Here is a 20,912-nt window from a genome sequence, read left to right on the forward strand (position 1 = left end):
AAATATTCTAAATGATTTTTTTAAAAGCTATGTAAGCTAACTTGTTATTTTATTACAAGTGACCAGATGCCTCCCAAAAGTGAATTTTAGGAAATGGACATGTTCGAGACCATGTCCTAAACTGAAACTTACCTTTGAAAGGCACCTGCCCACCTGTTATAAAATAACAAGTTAGCTTACATATAGCTTTTAAAAAAATAATTTAGAATATATTTCTCAATACTGAGTGAAATTAATACTCAGATATGAGTACTAATCGAGTTAAGTGTAACACAAATTTGAGTAAAAGTCACTCAATAAAAGGTGTCTTGAACTCAACACTTAGTGAGTTCACTCATTTTAAAGTGAATAAATTATCAAAATCGATCAAAATCCTACTCAAGGTAACAATAATGAGTAAAAAAGGAGTCTTTCGTCTAATCTCGATTGAGTGAAAACACTCAGTGCTTTTCACTCTGAGAATTGAAGATTCATTCGGTTCTGTAGAGTGGAAATTTCACTCAATCGGGTGTGGACAGAAATTGAGAAAGTATTGAGTGAAATCTGAGTGAAATTTCACTCATTTTTTTTACAGTGTAGGTAATCAAAAATATTTCTATACAATAGTGCTTCGTTTGTCTAGTCAAGTGGGCATCATTCAAAAATAAACCCGAACGATAATTAATTTAAAATTTATGACTGTTATCGTCAAATATCATTCGTGATACTAACATTCCATATTTTTGCCAACTAGATGATTAGCGCATAATAGTTTTTATGTGCCTTCATAGCTTCATGTGACAAGAATCATTTTTTGTAAGTCAGCTTCTTAAAAAATATGCGCGGTGGCGTTTCTTTTACAAGATACAAGAAATGTAGTAAATACTAGAGGGGCCATTTTACAAAAAAAAAATAGTGGTTGGTGGTGTTAGAAATTAGTGGTTGGAGGGGGGGGGGGTAGTTTTTACCCTTTCCGTACTTTCTCTTGATTTTTTTGAAAATCGAATATTTAAAAACTTACCAAAATATAAACACAGCAAATCTCATGCAAATCGGAATTATGGTTTTTAAAATATCTTAAAAAATGGGTTTATTTTTTTAAGTTTCATGCCTTCTAAGTAGTGATGTGAAAAACCGATAAATTTTAATAATCGAGTACCCAAGAGTTTCAAGCGATTTCAATAATCGAGCGATCGCTCGAGCGACATTTCGGTCGTATTTAAAAATACGGTGTTTCGCCGTCACTTGTACTCGTAACGCTAAACAATAAGCTGCGTGCGCACAGCGTATATTCTTTCGATGATAGAGGCCAGTGGCAAGCGACGAGTAGTTATGGAGCATGATACAATAAACGATTTATATACTAAGGGTAGTATAGTATACAAAGGTTAGTCTCGGGTCGAGATTTCCGTATGTAAGAAGAGTACAATGCGTTTTTACAATGTACTGAACAAAGAGGGGACAGTAAACACGTTGCCAAACGCATGAAATAAACCGAGAAACTGTGCACCTCGCACCTAAGAGATGTGGAAGGGGATATAGCAGATTTGTCGCAGTTGACAGGTCGACCCAATCAATACCTCTATCAGTACTTAAAGTTCTAGGGAAAGGTGTACGTCATGCGTTCAGATTCACGATTTAATTACGTCTCGTGTTACTTAATTTGTTTATTTATTAACGAGTCGTTGTAATTTTTCCTATAGCTTGAATTTTTTTTTAAGTGCAAGCTAGAAACACTTGCATTTTTGGTAAAAATAAGTGGAATTGAGTGGGTGTTCGATAGTGGTCGTGTTATTAGAACTCTGAATTCAAAAATCGATATTTCGAAATCTATTAGAAATAATAGATTGTAGTTTTTTCAAGAACTTTGTTAATATTTCTGCTGTATTTTCTTTGTAGACAGTATGTGAAAATTTTTATCAATAAAAAAATTACACGATTGCTGAAAATTGCTATGATCTAAAAGTAAATGGATGGATTGTTTACAATTTTTGAATTGAAAAAACAACCTTATCGAATTTTTCTTATGTAAAATATCCGATCTTGAAAATAAAAAAAGTTTCAATATCTAAAGTGGTTTTTGAGCTATAGCCTGTTATGTGTTAAGTTTTTAAATTATCGCGATTACTGACGTTTTCTCGTTAGAAAAAAATGAAGAAAACCTTAACGATATCCTTATAATTCCATTTCAGATGCTCAGAAACATGTCTAATGATTTTATCTAGTTATCTCTTGAAAAAAAGTCTTTTAAAAATAAGTGGTTTGCGATCGTGATTTTACTTTACTTGATAAGGAAAGGCGTATCAGCAACGCCGCAACAGCACACCGTCGCGCGTCTTGTCGGTCGGTCGCATTTCTCTCACTCCGACTTAATAAGATCCCTATGCGATTTACTTCCACACATGTAAATGCTGACCCAAAAGTAACAGTTGCCAGCACGGTATAACTGTTTATTGTACCATGGTTATGAAGTAGTTGGCTTGATCATGCATCGAAGCTTTGTCGATGTAGGTATTAAAATTTTGTGACTCAGTGAGGTAACAGATAACGTCGTATAGTTCTATAATTGGCAACGCGATTACAATCAAAAGAACAATCTGTTTGAAGATATTTTACCAAAAATGCTGTTAAAATATTGCCAACCTGCAATGTATGTAGCAAATTCGCTCGATAGGATTGCTTGCGTTCGTCGCTCGTAACTCATAACTTGCATCGGTTGTTCATAATCGAGTGATGTCTGTTACTTTAATAATCGAGTACTCGAGCGAATTTTCGCTTGAATTATTTTATCATTACTTCTAACGGATAAATGGACACTTTTGCATAGAGGTAAATGGTGTCCAATAAACTTATTTTCATTCTAAAAATACGTAGTAGTCCTATGTCTACGGAATATTGCACACACCCTGTATTTATTACTGGAAACAATACAATACGGATAATCATAATGGAATATACCTGATGTAAGTTTAAACAATATACTAAAATTTTACCTCACACGGGCAATCTCCGGGAATGAACTTGGGCAATTTCTTCTTTGGTACCACTAAATGATCATCGGCTCTCTGTTTTAAGTGACATGGGGGTGGTCTAGGACACACTCTCTCTGGCTCGGGGACGTTTAAATTGAGCCTACGTATCCGTGGCGCTTTATTTGGAACGGGGGGATCGATACAAGGGCACGGTGAGTCTTCCAGCGGTGGTAAACGTTTAGGTTCGTCCACTAAACATTCATCAGCCCTCGGAGGACACGGATCTATAACTGGGCAAATTCTGGGTGGCCTGCATACCTAAATATTAAAAATACCATTTAGTTGATTCATACTGGTCGGATAAAACCTAAATTTTTAAGTAATTCAGACGTCTTTTAATCTGTTTATGTATGTTTTGGATATTACTGTATTTACTCGTGGATACAGTGTCAGTTCCCAACTGGAAAAGGACTACGACAGGGAGACGGAATATCCCCAAAGCAACCAACATTAGAAGAAATCTTCGGCCAACTGGATTGGACCAAAAAAGGATTGAAAATAGATGGAGAATATCTTAACCATCTAAGATACGCTGATGAACATAATTGCCAATCGAGTTGCCAATAGTCCAGAAGAACTACGAGCATAAATTAACCAACTAAATCCAGCCAGCAATGTAATGGGTCTCAAAATGAATGTAGCAAAAACTACAGTAATATACAACAAACTAGTGGAAAGAAAAGACATTTTACCAGTCATGATCTCTGCATGCAAAACCTGGACACTTAAAACGAACATCATAGGGAAACTGCAGCTCGCACAACGTTCAATGGAAAGAAATAATATGCTGGGAACAACCAAGAGAGACCGCAAAAGAATAGAGTGGATACGACAAAAGACCCATGTAATAGATGTCACATTCATAGAGTCAAATCCCTCAAATGGTAATGGATACCTGGCAAGCGACTTAGAAGATGACCAAACCTGAGATTGGACCATGAAATTAGGAAATTAGCTGGGATAACTTGGGTCCGCATAGCAAACAATAGACAACAATGGTCCCAACTACAAAGAGAGAATGTAAGGGCGGCTACACCATAATTAGAAATGGTTGAATAAGCAGAAAATAATGATGATGATGACAGTGTAAGTACTGACTTAAAATTTAAGTTTGATGGGGAAAATGCTTTGGTATATCAATGCTCTAATTTTAGTAACGTCAAAGTCGAGTTACTTAAATGAGAAAGCTATTAAAGGAACATAGTTATTAAAAAACTGATAAAGTGGCGAAAAATACTTAAAATCTGATTCCGAAAGAAGTTATGGTGAAATATAACCAGGCTACATAAAAATTGGAACCAAAAATTTGATCAGGAAAATTATTAACAATTTTTATAAAATTCTAAAAATTTATGTTAACCACAAAATAAAATCTACCATTAATATCAACTGTAGTGTGTAAAACGGCCTCTGCATTACTCACGAAGTAAGCCGAAGTAGTGTTTTCCCGTGAAAATAAGCCAAGAAGAGACAAAATTAGACTTCGTTATTACGACTTACTACGCGACTAGTGTAGAGGCCGTTTAAAGGTAACTTAACTTATGATATATTAGATGTAAAACAAATTTCTGTTTTATTATACTTATGTGAGTTTATAAAAGATGTTGCTTTAGTTTGGTGTTATTTAAATTTTAAAGAGAGTTACAAAAATAGACTAACTAAAAAATCTGTCTGTCGGAGCTCTAAATCCAATGCCTTTCTGCATAAAAAATAGTTTGATCCTATATTTTACGGGGAAAGAAAATACTAAATTAATGAGATAGTTTTACAAGAAATATTGATATTAACAAACCTCTTCCGGTTCACATCTTGGCAGTCGTTTCAGTTTGACGTCAGTCATTCTTGGTGGTTCTACACAGTCGCAGTCTCCAGGCACGTACGGTTTGAGAGGCTTGAACTTGTAGGGATTTGTATCGTCAGCTCTAGGCGTTTGACACGGAGGTACATGGCACTGAACTTTCGGAGGATCTTCGAATTTCATACATAGCTTCTCCAATTTGGGTGAGTATGTTGGGACGTACGGATCAATGCAAGGACAGTCGCCAGGCTTCAAATAGGGTAGTTTTTTAGGTTCAATTTTCAAACATTCATCGGCTCTAGGCGGACACTTCTTCGGAGGTTTACAATGATAGTCCGGCTTAGGAGTACACGGCGGTACGGTCATTTTAACTTTGGACGGTAAAAATTCTGTTCTCGGCCCCCTCCCGTCATCGCATTTTTGAATTTCATAAGGTGGATTTTGATTTTTCGGATTCATTTTCTCTCGTTTCTTCATCTGCTCGGTGCAAATATCTTCACATTCGGGATTGTACTTCCTCGCTTTACTTCGCGCCTTTTTTCTGCTATTCGATTTTGAATAATTCCTTAGGTTCACGATTTCCGGCGAATTGAGCTGTGCGGTCGATGGTAGGCATGATTTGCCAAAGTTATTTTTATCTGCTGCAATATTTGTTTTGGATTTTGTCGTTATAGTTCTTTGTCCTGAACTTACGCTTAAATCCGTTTTTGGTATAGTTAATATTTGATCTTTTGCTGCCTTTCTAGTAGGAATAGTTGGAATATAGATAGGCCCTATACAACTTTTTGAAGTTAAATTATTGCTACATTGGTCTTGGTTTTTTTGGAAATTTAGTTTGACTAAATCAGAGTACGAGGACTTATAATACAGGCCAATGTTACTGTTTTCCTTCTTTTTTCGTTCTTCTCTCATTTTGGCAGTAGAAAACTTTATCGGAATTGGCGATTCATCAATTTTTTCGTAATAAGCTGGTTGGTATATTTCAGTTTTTGTATGCCCAGTTTGATAGCGTTGCATTGCAATTTTTTGAATTTCTTTGACTAACTTTTCGTGGTCACTTTCTATCCTAACTCGTCTTCTGGGCCGCGTGTGCTGCTTCTCAATTTTAATTTCTTCCTTTCCTACATACGTCTGGGAAGTTGATAGATTCTTCATATCGTTTACCGCCGTGTTTGGTAGAGTACAATAATTTCGATGTCGAGGAGATTCGAGGTCGGTGGAATATGAGCTTTCAGCTTCTTTCTTCTCTTGTATCGTCTTTCTTAATTGCCTTCTTGGATACTTTAATGAATTTGTTGGTCGAATTAATGAAGGCGAGTATAAATTATCTTGAGATCCATATGGTCGTAATTGGTCCGGTTGTAGGTGACTGAAAGGAGCATCCTTCTCAGTTTTCTTGTTAAATTCCAGAAATACATCTTGATTCTTTTCTGGTCTGGGGCGGGCAGCTTCTAGTTCGTATTGCTCCAGTATTTCATACTGATTTGGCTCTGTAGCAGTTAACATCTCTTCCTGTACTTTCTCTTCAGCTTGATTTTTCATACCAGGATCATCTCGCCATTTAATTTCTTTTATGTTTTCCCGCTTTTCTTGAGCTAAAATATTGAAAAGAAAATTATCTTTTGTGGTATTAGCCTACCCAAGTAGCATAGGAAGGAGAAAAAACCATTGACCACGGAAAATTAACCACTATTTGGTTGAATTTTACTTATATTTAACTTAATAAATTTCTTGTAGGGAATAAAGTGCAAGAAATCTAAAAATGAGGTCGTAAACTTGTTAATAATAACCTAAAATTATGCCTTTGAAAAGCAGCAACGTTGGAGTTATCTGGCATTGTTAAAATCTAGTTACTGATAACCTCTTGAGGGCATTATGACTACAGGGACTTAAAGTAGGTTAAATGTTACTTTATTATAACCTCAAATTTGTCTCGAGGGTCGAAGGCATTGTTTGGTTTTCAAGTTAGGTTAAAATTTAGTTGTTAACAACTTTAAATGGGACCTTATTTGGAGGAGTTCAAATTATGTTGAAAATTTAATTTATTTCGACCTCATAAGTCGCTATTATGCTTCGAAGGTAAAAGTAAATTAGTTTTTTGACTTGGAAGAAAGTCAGACATACGGCAGGTTTTAAAATAGTTTTCGAGGGATTATTATGTCACAGCACATTACCTTACCATTTACCACTGGTGGGGAACGAAAGAATATTCAATGCGTTTCTTTTTTATTACCGACACAATCTTAAACGTGTCCATTATGTGCAATAAAAACAAAAAGTCCTCTATAATAACACTCACAATCCTAAAACACAAAACTTTTACAAATGATAAGCAAAGAAAACTAATTTGGTTAGGTTGAAATTGTTTGGTAGGTTGTTCTAGTTTAGGCGAGTTCGGTAATTGCATCGGCTAGCAAAAGGATAAAAATTTGACATGTCACGTGACTCTCAATAAATATTCTCATTTTAGGACACATGATTACTGTGAAAAGTTAATCGGATTACTCGAAGATGTAATTACCGAATTTAGCATAAAATATCATTGTCAACTGTCACTCAAAGAAAATACAAGTTTTCTCTTTTTCCGGCGATACTCCAAAAGTCAGACTTTCGAGAAATGAGCTTCGACCTAATATAGCCCATTTTTTAACTTGCACCTCGAAGGAAAAATACCTTAAGCAAGAAATCTTGACCTTCGAGGTTATTAATTTAAAGAAATCTTAACCTCATAAAAAGAAAGCGGACTTTAAGGTTTTAAAATTATGAAAAACCTAACTTCATAGACGAATAGTTAAAAACACCATTAGTGGCCATTTTCTTATCCAATTTGTTTTCAAAAAATATTTTTTTGTGATATTGTTCTAAACTATTGAGAAAAATAAACAGACGTTTATGAATAATACTACCTACCACAAGTTAAATTAACTAATTAAGAACTTTAAAAGTGTACCAAGGAAGTTAGCTGAAAAAAAGTTAGGTTAGAACCTTGAGAGTAACGATTTATTCTAAAATTAATTGTTGAAAATACATAAAATTTTACTGGCGCATAATTTTTTAGGGCCTATCATATTTACATCTCACAGAAAAATGTTCTCCGCAGACATAATTATCTTGCGAATCCGATAATCCACTTCTTACCAATAACTTATTTACATTTACTAGGAAGTGCATATATGTAGGTATTTCATCCATATTGAATTAATGTTCAAACGACCATGTCAGTTATTACTACATTTGTTTGTCTTCCTGGTTCATTATTGAGAAATTCATTTACATACACATATTAAAAAGAAAAATGCTTTGCCTTATTCTTTCTCTTTCTTTCCCATGTTAAAATGTAGGTAGTATAAATTAGGACTATTTTTAGTAAAATTTACCTCTATTTTACCATGTTATGACCTCAGGTCGGTTATTTTTGACTTCATAGCCCATCATATTTCATACAAGACATTATAACCTGTTAACCTGTTTTTAACTTCCAAATTACTTTAGTTTTATTCCCAACACTGGGAATTTTAACGTCAATTCTTGGAATTTGGACCAATTTCCAGTTGGTCAATAATAGTCCAGGTGGTTAATTTAACGTAATTTTAACTTCAAATGTTTGTTGCGTACTCTAGTCTGTCTAGATATACAGGGCGAATTTCCTACGAAGTTCTCTATGGGTATCTCGGAAACTACTGGAGATAGAGTGTCGGTTAAATGTGGAAAGAATTTCAGTTTTGTGGGGTCATAAATATGCGCCTTTCAGATTTTTGAAAAAGTTGACATGAGATTACTAGATATTTCGAAAAAAAAAACAATTTTGGCTATTTTACAAATTGTCCCTAATTCCATAATAATATATTTTATACACAAAGTTTTCAGATAAAAGTTGTAGATAATCACATCCCTAATGAGTTTTTGTTCTCCGATTTTTTCTAAAACCGAAACGAACTGACAGAAATTACTTCTGAATTAATATTTCAAAAAATGACCATTACAATATGGCCACAAAGCGATAGTCACTTAAATGAGTATCACTTATTAATCATATCCTTCTAATAGGGAAAATATACGTAGAGTTGTATAATCGAGTGAATGTATCATTGTTATATGTTTATTTCTTTCTGCTTTAGAATATTCCATATGCTGCAGTCGCCATCTTTAGTAAATCGGCTGTAGATATCAAGCATATATTTCGAATAATAATATATTTAGATAATTTACCGTAAAATTCCTTACTGTAACATAGTGTTCTAGACTGGTGCCTTGCAATTTTGCCCGCCGATTCTTGCTGGGGCGCCTGCCCTATTTTCGAGCAAGATAGCGACTCGTTCACGACATCTTTATCGCTGAAGTGATTTCTTTTAACAGGTGACAATGATCGTGGATGATGTCGTCGTAAAGATGAAATTGCTTGTTTCTGGAACAAATAGTAAGTGTATTATATGAAATATTAGGAAATAATTAATACTACTGATATCAGTGGTGGATACAGAGGGGGGCCTATTAAGCCATGCACCCCCCCTAAGATCTATAAATTGGGTTAAATATTAGGCTTTTGGTTTTAAAATGGCGCTCTAAAAAGCATATTCTACATTAATTTTATTTGGGCCCCCTAAAATAAATTCTTATATCCGCCCCTGACTGATATAGAGTGTCCTTCGAATTGTAATCGGGAAACTTATTCTGCAGATAAAAGTAGCTAAAAAAATTGTATGAGATCATGTCCTAAAATTTTTTCGAGAAATAGGGTGCGGAACTGTCATTTATTGTAATAGAAAAACATTTTCCGATGCACGTCATTAATCATATCGACATTGACACTAAAGTCTATAAACCTGACTAAATGAAATTTTGGCAAAAATGGTTAAATTTGTTGTATAATTTAAGATGCCGAGCAGCTCTTCATTTTACTTTATAGTGCAAATGATTGTAACAGATATTTTATTTAGATAAGCTGCAAAAATTAGTTTAAACTGAATTTTATTATCGCTTTGTTGGTCACATTGTTCCGTCTTCAGCAAGGTTGTCCTTTATTGTTTAACAATTTTTAAACAAAGTTCATTGTGTAACAATGTCAGTCATTATTTTGTATATGGTGTTGTTGTTGAATCTTTTTGAGTAATTCTCGTGTTTTTTTGCCTATTTTCATAGTCTTTTTTTAAAAAATTGTACTTTTAAGCACAAACAGTTCTTTTAAGAACTAAATTTTCGAGTTTTTCTATTGCATTTCTTGAAATTGTGTGTTGAAAATATGCCGAAGCATTTAAACAGTCGAAGTAAAGAGCTTGTAGCTTCCCTGATAAACTATTTTGAACGAGAACGTAACAATAAAAGTCTTTTATTACCCTTGACTGCAGTCAGACAAGTAAGTTTGATTGATAAGCACATTACACCATTTTCAAAGTTATTTCTACGTTAGTTTTTATTAAATTCTATAATTATTAGTTTGCGCATTAATACCACCCTCTTACTTGTTATTACTACTTATGGCGTTGTAAGATGTATATGAATAAATAAATAAATAATCCATAATAACGCTTAGAATAATCTTCATAATAGACTAGTTTTTGCCAATATGTAATAAGTAAAATAAGCTATAAAACAAATCAATTAATTACTAAAATATTAGTTATTAAATTAAAAATAAAACGCGAAAAAATGTTTAAAAAATGATATAATAAATATATCGTTTGTCAGTTTTAAATTAAGATTCATCTCATAAATCTATCACAATCTGGCAGCGCTGTCGCCATCGCTTGTCACTCAAACTTGATCACGTGCATCGGAAATTGTTTTGCGATTACCATATATATTTTTTAAGTTTCTGAAAGTCGAATTTTGATGAAAATTGGTGCGTTTTAACACGACAAATTTGATTTCAATGTCAATATCCAGGTTATTAAATTAAACAGATTGCCTCGTAATTTGACATTAGCCGCCATATTGCCCGCCATCGTGTTGTGCTCAGCAGTTTTCGGCTTCTTTACAAATAATTTTATATTGTTTTCCATGCATTAAGTGCATTACAGGACAGTTTTAGTAGACATACTATATTTATTTTAGTTTTAGTGTACTTAGTGTATTATAATTAATGAACTAGTTATTTTTTAAAATAATTTATCAAATTTTCCTTAGAAATACATATCATTCCTACCTAGAACGGCCTATAATGTTCAGTATTGTTTTTTCTGAGTGATGTATACCGGATGCGTCTCAAAAGTGGCTCACCCCTATAACTTTTTTATTTTTTCAGATAGAAAAAAACGAGATTTGGTATGTTAGTATATGACATGAATTGGCATTGATTGACATATTCAATTGTTTTTGGTCACTTTCTGTTTCACCGGAAATTACTACAACTTTTTATTTTTAAATGGCATTCTCGGTATTTTTTACTTTATTCGATAATGACACTCTGAATGGAATGACACATATCTCACCTTGACATTTTCACATGTCTATAGTTTATTTGAAATTGTAAAATGTGGTTCATAAAGAAAATTTGTCTTGAAATATAAAGTGTGTAGTATCAAATTATGCGTATTCACTCTCGTTCCATTTGAAAACATTGAGATATGATTAAAGATATGATTTGGGCATCTTTTAACCGGCCAGGACCAGACACTAACAACACTAGACGATAAAATATATTTTTTCGAGGCTGCATTATTAAAAATTAGTGTTTTTAACACAGCCAGGGCACTATAAATTGAAATTTGAGATACAATTTTGTTTTAAGCGAAAATGTCAAAAGTTGACATATGATATGTCATTCTGTTCTATCGAGTAAAATATAAAATACCGAGAGTGTCATTTAAAAATCAAAAGTTCTAGTGATTTCCGCTGAAAAAGGAAGTGACCGAAAAACAATCCGATCTAGAAAAAATATGATTTTAATTTAAAAATAATAAAAAAGTTCTAAATTTATCTTTTCAGTCAAATACCTATCTAGGCAACATCTTAATTTTTTTCAATAATGGCATGTACTTTTTACGCAAAAAACAGCGGAAGTGTATATTTTTTTATACAGTAGTTTATTACAGGTATATGGACAAATAATTTATTACTTTATAAAACAGTTAAAAACATATTATAGGCGGCGCCCTCTAAAAGTAGGAGCCATATTGACGTCGAAATCAAATTTATCATGTCAAAAAATACCCTGACATCAATTTACATAACGACGTTAATTCAGAAATTAGTTGACAAAAATCTAATAGAAATTATAATTAAACTTCTACACCCTCTATCTCCAAAACGAAGCACTTTAGGATATTTATACCAACTTTTTTACTTATTTTTATCTGGAGTTTTCAAGAATGTTGATATGACTCATTATATTATGGAAAATCTTTATATTTTAGGTTCTTCATAAATTTTCATTCTTGGTAAAAGTCCCCTCCATCCTTTCAAACTCACTTAACGTCTTAAGATTTTTGAGAGTTGTCAATGGTTGTCAAACTCTTGCCAATTTATAGGTTATAATTTTGTGTCAAATTGTGTCAAATAGAAATGATAAATATTTTGCAGTTTGCATCTTAGACTGTGTTATTACGTGTGTTTCGTATTTTTTAAAATTAAGTGGAGGAAAACTTGCGGGAAAATTAAGTGTTGACCCAGGCCATAGTTTACAGTTAATTCGGTGCCCAGAGACCGCCAGAGACAGTTTGCCAGAGATTATGGGCAGAAAGATGTATTAGCAACAATTATAGTTTGTATACTATCTTGTATATGATACCAAAAACTGGAGCGTCTGTAAAATAGTAGCACACGATAGGTAAATAATAATCATATTGAATAATTATATTGATAAATGTAACAATAAATGAAATAAGTTGCTTGAGCTTGAAAGCCGGAAATCTTTTTTATATCTTTTTTGGTATGTGGTGTTTTTTTTAAATAAACCCTTTTTTGTATTAACACATACTGTAATTGTTTTTAATAAAATAACTCGATTAGATTTTATCAATTTTATACAGTTTTTTTCACAATATTTTGAAGTAATCACTTGTCACTCAAATTTTAAATATATTAATTTTCTGCTATGCGTTCCAATTGTATCAACTTAATTCTTTGTAAAATAAAATAAATCAATTTGAAAATAAAATGACAGACACATCTATCACTGTCAAGGATCTTGTCGTTGGACAGACTATAGCATACGAAGAAATTAGTATATGAATATTACCTCAAGAGTAAAGTGGTCTAATCTTGCAAAACACTTAAGGAGTTTTTTTAAAAAGTTGTTTAGAATGAATAGAAAATGTTGATTTAAAGTCACAGTCATCTACATACCTACTAAGTAAAAATTGTAATAATAACCGTTTTTTAAAACCGTGTATTTAATTAAAATCGACATACTTGAATAACACTAACATATCATATTTATCAATAACAAACCATACAAAATAAATTTGTGACACAAACAAGTTCAAAGTAAAGTCGGTTCAACGAGAGGATACTTGACAGTGACAGAGATGTTCTGATTTTACATTTTAATTCAACGGTAAATTGTATCTTATGTCATTTTTTCGGTGTAGTCTATCAAAAAATCTTCGTCCTGTCAAAATCCTTTCGTCTTTGTACGAAATGATGTAATTCGATATTTACTAGTTTGTTTGAAGTTTGACAGAATGCATAGTCTGATATAGAGAATAGAAATGTCCGACAAAGCTAAAATAAAAAACATCAGTATGTGTCCAATAATCTTGGATATATTTGGATGTACTATTAAAATATATAATATAAAGTATATCATAATGTTAATTTTTCTAAATATTTCTTTTTGTAATAACACTGAGAACTCTATACACATTGTAATATAAATTTACTTTAGTTTTGTTAGCCGAAGAAGCTAGTAGTACTAGTTACTTAGTACTATTAGTACAACGAAACATGTAATGTAGTACTTTTGAAAATATATAGTGCAATATAAAAGCAGTGGCGGCTCGAGAGTTTTGAAGGCGAGTTGGCACACCATAAGAATAAAACTTATCTATTATTTTTGTGCATAAGTCTATCATTTTAGTTTTGAAAGATTTGGATAGACTTATACCATCTTTATAACATACGATTGAAAAACGGCGTCTAAACGGTTGGAAAATGACAACCGATTATAATTTTGGCGAGATCAATCCCTAGACGTCATTTAGTTCGCCTGTACTCCTCTTAATTTTTTAATGACGTTTACCGTTAGCTGGCCTTAAGAAGTTTGTAATTTACTTTTATATTGCGTAAGAATGACTTTTAAATGGTGTAGTTTTAATTTCGAGAAAACATATTTTTAAAAACAACCGTTATTCCGATTTGGATGAGATTTCGCGTGTCTATGTTTTGTTAAGTGACGGCCGATTTTCTTTTCGTAAAATGGTTCCTCTGGTATTTACTACATTTTTTGTCTCTTGTATAATAACGCCACCGTGCATACTTTTTGAGGAAAAATAATATTTCTCCAAAGCTGACTTCTAAAAATTTTTTTTGTCACATAAAATTATGGAGGTGTATAAAATCTATTATGCTCTTTTTGTTGGCAAAAAATATGGAATTTTATGTTAGTATCACAAATTATATTTGACGAGAAGCTTCATAAAATGCCTAAAAAATTTGATCATTTTTAAATAAATTAACGAACAAAACACTTTTGTATAACGTTAAATTATTTTGATCCAAAAAATAAATAATTGTTTTATGTCCACGAAATATTAGAACTCGCTGTATATTTTGTAGGTCTGCTTTGGAAAAATAAATTCTTTAAAAAAATTTCACAAAAACTATGCTATGTGGCGTATTTTAACAAGAAAATCCGTTGTCGATGGAGTTGGAAAATATTTACATATAATAAAATTTATGTATGGGTGTGGGTAGTTCTTACCCTGCCCGTACTTTTTCTAGATTTTTTTGAAAGTCAAATGTTAAAGCACTTAACAATACATAGACACCCAAAATCTCATTCAAATCGTAATAACGATTCTTGAAATATTTGAAAATGTGTTTATTTTTAGCCGACCATACCAATAGGTATGGCAGGCTATTAAGATCGACAAGAAAATAGTTTTTTTTAATTTCACTCAAAATGAGTTATTTGGGTCATAAATGACCTGAATACAAAATATTTTCATGGTGTCTATCTGTCCGTCTGTCCGTCTGTAACACGATAACTCAAAAACCGCTGAACCGATTTTAACCAAATTTGGCACAAAAATACTGTGGCACCCGAGAATCTGGCCATTAGTTTTTGGTGGGGGTGGGGGGTTGGTAAGGGGGTATGGGAGGGGGTTAACAATTTAAAAATCGTAACTCCAAAATTACAGTAGCTAGCAAAACGCGGTTTTCAAATTAAGATTAGGAATAATATTTGCAACAAAATTTGTAATAACATCAAAATTAGTCAAAATCGCAGTTTTCGAGATATTAACATATTTCAGTATGGGCGGCTATACGTGCCTCCCGGCGCCAATTTTTTTAAAGTTTGATGCTCTCTAGCGGACAAACCAAACAATTCTGTATAGAGGTAAATTGTGTCCAATAAACTTATTTTGATTCCAAAAATACTTAGTAGTTCTATGTCCACGGAATATTGGAACACACTGTATATTTGTGTCTTTGTAGACATTCTGTCATTTTTTAATCTTTCTATAGTTGCCTTAATTTTTCGACAAATCTTATGTCAATTTTTAGCAAATGACGTCTAGAGATTGACCTCACCAAAATTATCCTCGATTGTCATTTCGCAACCGTCTTTGACGCCGTATTTTGTCGATCATACGATATTATTATACCCAATTATATACTTACTTCAAAAATTTCTTGCCTTCTATCCGTGCGTTTGGGTGGGCACGTGCCACTGTCCTCTATAGGATCAGCCGCCACTGGTGGAAAGTAAAATAAACGGCGAAACGCGAGTTTTATTTTTTCATAAGTCTAGAATAGAATAAAATTTTGCGAGAAGAAAATGCAAACTGCAAACAGCCTGCTACTTAGTATGATAGAGGCGATAAGAAAACGAGGTGACAATACGCGGTATTATTTCTTGGATGTATATATGTTTAGGTAACGAAGACACAGAGTGGTTCTTAAGTAGTCTAAAAAAAGTAGTGTGTGATTCATCATAATGTCTTTTAAGAAAAACATTTTATATAAATGTGTCCAAGTCATCCCTGCTAATTTCCTAATATAGTGGTTCCATCGCAGGTTTGGTCTTCTTCTAGGTTTCTTAATTCCTCATGAGTTATCAGGTGTTCTGCCCATTGCCACTTGAGGGATTTGATTCTGTGGATGACATCTATTACCTGGGTCTTTTGTCGTATCCACTCTATTATTCATGGTCATTCTTGGTTATTCCCAGTATATTTCATTCCACTGAGCGTTATGCGATCTGCAGTTTCCCTATAATGTCCGTTTTAAGTGTCCAGGTTTTGCCAGGGTTAACTTGAGCCCGCATAACCAACAATAGACCACGATAGGTCCAAAAAGGGAGTATCTAGATATGTGAGGGAGACTACACAATAATTGGAAATGGTTGAATAAGCTGAAAATGATCATTATAAAAAATGCGGTCTAAAGTACTTCCTTTTTGATCTACAGAGTGTTAAAAATTAAAAAATGAATTTATCGGCTTATAATACGGTACGCCACTGCCTTTTCTTCGAGAAATAAATTTTTCATTACTTTTTTAGCAAAATCGATCTCTCGAGTTTTAATTTGTATATTGAAAGGATTTCGAGAAAAAAAACCTCCTCAATATTCATATATGCTCGTTTTCTAACAATTTTGAGATATGAAGTGTAGTTGATTTTTTCCCCGTCTCCGTTCGATTTTGTACTCCGTTCGATGTACAAAAAAAACTCAAGATATCATCTTGTTAAAAAGGATTGGATAATCAAGAACAAAACAGTTTACTCAAAACAGTGGCATACCGATTATTTCATTCAGATAAACCAGGTGTTTGTGCGTACAGACCACTGTGTGTCACTTGTTTAACAATAGTTAATAGATATGAACTCCCTTTAAACCACCTGGAAACAACATACCAAAATTGAAGAAAATATTTAAAGTAGTTCCTGTTATATTGCCAGAAATCCGTTTTTTTATCACCCTGTAGATCCGAAAGGGGCTACTTTAGATCCTATGTTTATGTAAAAAAAAACTTAAACGCATATGAGGATTAACACGCTGAAACTTTTCTACGACTACTTAGGAAACACCCTGTAATATAATCTAATCTAAATTATTGTTAAAACAATTATATTAAAAAAGCACATTGCATTTTTTATTCAATTTTATCTCTAAAAAGCAGATATGAGTTAAATCTGATTTTTTGAAACCTTTTCATATAAAAATATTAAATTAATCAAGTATTTTAGCGACTGATGTTTTAGATTTCGTCAGTGTGAAAGTTAATCATTTCATGATTTAGTGATGCATCGGACATACAATGAGGTTGTAAATTTATCAATACATTGTTATTTATATTTCTGTGTTTAAATAAATAGCATTTAACGTAACTAAGTGTATAATAGTCTTTAGTTTTTGACATATTTTAACTATAAATATATTCTAATGTAGTCATGCAGATTATGTAGAAAAGAATTGACTTACGCTGGCGGAATTGATTTTTGGCAAACTCAGCACCAAATTTCGGAACATTTTACAAAAATTTTGCGTTTTATCTGAAAGATGAACACTGACTTTTACATTTTTCAATTATCATTATAAGTTACTGTGGAAACGGATATCTACAATGCCATAATTTTTATTGTTATACCTACATATTTTATTATTTAAGTAGATTTCTATTAAAATTTCGGTTATTAATGTGTGACCAAACCATGAAAGACAGAATCAAATCTCTTAAGTGGCAATGGGCAGAACACCTGACAAGGAGGACGGACCACAGATAGACCACAAAAATTGCAGCATGGTACCCACGAGGAATTAAGAGATCTAGAGGAAGACCAAACCTGATGATGGGACCATGATATTAGGAAATTAGCAGAGATAACTTGGACCCGCATAGACAACAATAGACAACAATTGGCCCAACTACAAAGAGAGTATTTAAATATGTGAGGGAAGCTTTTTAAATATGTGAGGGAAATGGTTGAATAAGCTGAGAATGATGATGATGTTGAATATGCGACCCACAAAATTATCTTTACTAACACAATTTCATCATCTTATGATTTTCGACAATTTTTGTTTAAAATGCAAAATAAAATGAGTAAACAGCCTTAAAACAAAATTGTTGCACATACCGCCATTTTGTTCATCAAAACTCACAAAACCTAGTTCCAAAAAAAAATTCTTACTACCCTGTATATATCTGCTTTTACTATTCTCTCTAGAACAGCATGCGGCCCGTCTGGCTGCCGGTAAACGTTGCGTTCCCTACTGCGCATTGAAAGAAGATCCTTAATTTTTATTAGTCCTTTAAATTTTCGTATTGAATAGAAATCGAACATGTCTCCATAGCGCAATGCGTAAAGTTTCCTACCACGAACCGATGATTCAGAGTTCGAATCCGGGTCAGGGCAAGGACTTTTTTTTATTTTATTTTCGTTTATATTCTGAAAGTAAAGTATTAACTATTTTTTTTTAATTACCAGAATTATTTAATACTTTTTTATTTTATTTTCGTTTATATTCTGATAGTAAAGTATTAAATAATTCTATTATATTAACGAAAATAAAATAAAAAAAGTCCTTGCCCTGACCCGGATTCGAACTCTGAATCATCGGTTCGTGGTCGGAAACTCTACGCATTGCGCTATGGAAACATGTTAGATTTATATTCAATACTAGAATTTATAGGACTAAATTAATAAAAAATATAGGATCTTCTTCCGATGCGCAATAGTGAACGCGACGGGTATCGGCAGCCAGACGGGCCGGATGCTGTTCCAGAGAGCATAGTAAAAGATATATCAAAGAGCCAGACGTCTTAAAATACTTTCTCCCTCAAAAACGTTACTAGCTCTTAGACTATATATTTCTACTTTATTCGATAGAAAATGACACTCTGAATAAATATGTCACATAACATATGTCAACTTTTGACATTTTCGAATATGGTTTATTTGAAATTGCAATATGCGATTCATAGCGATAATTTGACTCGAAGTATCAAGTGACTCGAAGTACCAAATTATTCGGAAAAATATGCTTTTTCCAAATATGCTAATGAGCCACCCTTGTTCCATTTGAAAAAATTGAAATATGATTAAAAATACGATTTGGGCATCTTTTAACCCACCTGGACAAGACACGAATTACAGTAAACGATCAAATCTATTTTTCCAAGGCTCCTTGATTAAAAATTAGTGTTTTTAACACAGCCATGGCAAATATAAAATTCAATTTTGTTTTAAGCAAAAATGTCAAAAGTCGACATATGGATATGTAATTCTATTTAGAATGCAATTTTCTATCAAATAAAGTAAAAAAATACCGAGGCTGCCATGTAACAATCAAAAGTTGTAGTCATTTCCGGTGAAACAGGAAGTGACAGGAAACAATTGAATACGTCAATAAATCTTAATTTATGTCATACATTAACATACCAAATCTCGTTTTTTTTATCTGATAAAACAAAAATGTTATAGGGGTGAGCCACTTTTGAAACGCACCCGGTATTTCACAAGTGGATTATGTCACAAGTTAATATTTTTCAAATTCTTCAAAAACTTCTAACAATCGTGTTAAATAGTTTACTCAAATGAAAGTGACAATTTAATTCTTTTTAAAAACTAAACGTTCTCTAACCCAGTGTGAGTACATATTATCAAAGCAAAACCTTTGAAGGCGGGTAAAAGGACAAATAACTCACAATCTTTAAAAGACGGCGGGTAAAAGAACAAATAACTCACAATCAAGATTGTGAGTTATTTATCCTTTTACCCACATATTTGTGGGTAAAAAAATTTATTTGTCCTTTTACCCTTTTACTCACAATCAAGATTGTGAGTTATTTGTCCTTTTACCCGCCTTTAAAGGTTTTGCTTTGATAATTCTTTTTAATTTACGTAATACCGTTGATTGAAAGAATTCGCAACCTAATGGGCGAATTCGTGAGAAGGCTGATTTGAGTTCCTCTTACGTTTCAAGTGCTGTACGGTAGAGACACCAATCGTTCTGCGGTCAACGCATAAAACACTTATTTTCTCTAACTCGGCCAGCGAGGGCATATCGAAGACGGTGTGGCACTGAAAGCGACAGTGTTGTCATATTAAAATGTGCAATAGGTATCTGTAATAACGTTTGACGAAAATATCTTGACGAAAAAATCCGCTTTTATTTATTGAAAATTTATTCGTGTTAAACATAGAATAAACAACAAAAATAATAATTCTTTTATAGGTACTGTATATGTCGTATGATCGAAAAAAGTTGTTTAGTTGGCTTGGAAATGACGATTATTGATATTTATCACAATATTTAACATATGAATTAACAGCTATATTCATTGCCAAGCTAACTCTGACGCCGTTCTTTGTTTAATCATATTATAATATTATATTAAATTGTTTAATGATAGAAAATCCGTATTATTAATAGGCTGACGGTAACGCCAGCTACATCTCTGATAGGGTTTCTGCCACGAAATCGCCCATAAGGTTGCGCATCTTATTATTTTTTCAATCAACGGTACTGAAATATTTGATAGAACGCAACGCAACGTTTTGGAACTATTGGCAAAAATCTAACAAAAAACCAAGAATGTTACGATCCTTTGGGTTTCCTGAGTCTAGCGGCGGTCAATAAACCGTCTAAACCTAGAAAACTTCTCTTTCACATCAAATAAACCAATCAGATCAATAATTAGCTTTCTAACACGTTTTTCCAAGTGATCCCTTTAATAAATCGTCGGCTTTATGACGGAAAGGCGTGTCTCGATTTTTGCTACTTTTCAGGAGAGCAATTATTTAAAGGAAATCACTTACTTTATTCGGCCAATAACAATAAAGTCTTTAATTTTTTAATAGTATTAACACTAAAAAGGAGACATTGAGGTAGGTTCTAAAAATCAATTGAGCGTAAATTCTAATTAATAATTTATTTTTAGTTGTTTAATAGAGATAGGCCTTTTTGTTTTAATATAATAAATTTATTTCCGACCG

The 20,912-nt window shown here is 32.8% G+C and overlaps 1 protein-coding gene across 4 annotated transcripts in view; it reads right to left on the reverse strand.

The window, feature by feature from the left end:
* The window catches only part of LOC115883993, a 29,634-nt gene extending 12,107 nt beyond the window's left edge, over positions 1–17,527 (reverse strand). Inside the window, exons 1-5 of one of the 4 annotated variants that reach the window (XM_030902421.1) lie at positions 17,395–17,507; positions 15,592–15,717; positions 9,019–9,214; positions 4,804–6,404; positions 2,973–3,269 (exon numbers count right to left, since the gene is read on the reverse strand). In XM_030902421.1, the coding sequence (XP_030758281.1) occupies positions 2,973–3,269; positions 4,804–6,404; positions 9,019–9,214; positions 15,592–15,717; positions 17,395–17,442 (2,268 nt within the window). In that variant the 5' untranslated portion in view covers positions 17,443–17,507. Of the gene's footprint in view, positions 1–2,972; positions 3,270–4,803; positions 6,405–9,018; positions 9,215–15,591; positions 15,718–17,394 lie in introns of all 4 variants that reach the window. The other 3 variants (XM_030902429.1, XM_030902446.1, XM_030902437.1) reach the window with 3 other exon arrangements.
* Between the last annotated feature and the right edge of the window lie 3,385 nt (positions 17,528–20,912).

The sequence above is a fragment of the Sitophilus oryzae genome, unplaced genomic scaffold, assembly GCF_002938485.1.
Source record: "Sitophilus oryzae breed Bouriz unplaced genomic scaffold, Soryzae_2.0 scaffold_111_pilon_pilon, whole genome shotgun sequence".
In the NCBI taxonomy this organism is placed as follows: Eukaryota; Metazoa; Arthropoda; class Insecta; order Coleoptera; family Curculionidae; genus Sitophilus; species Sitophilus oryzae.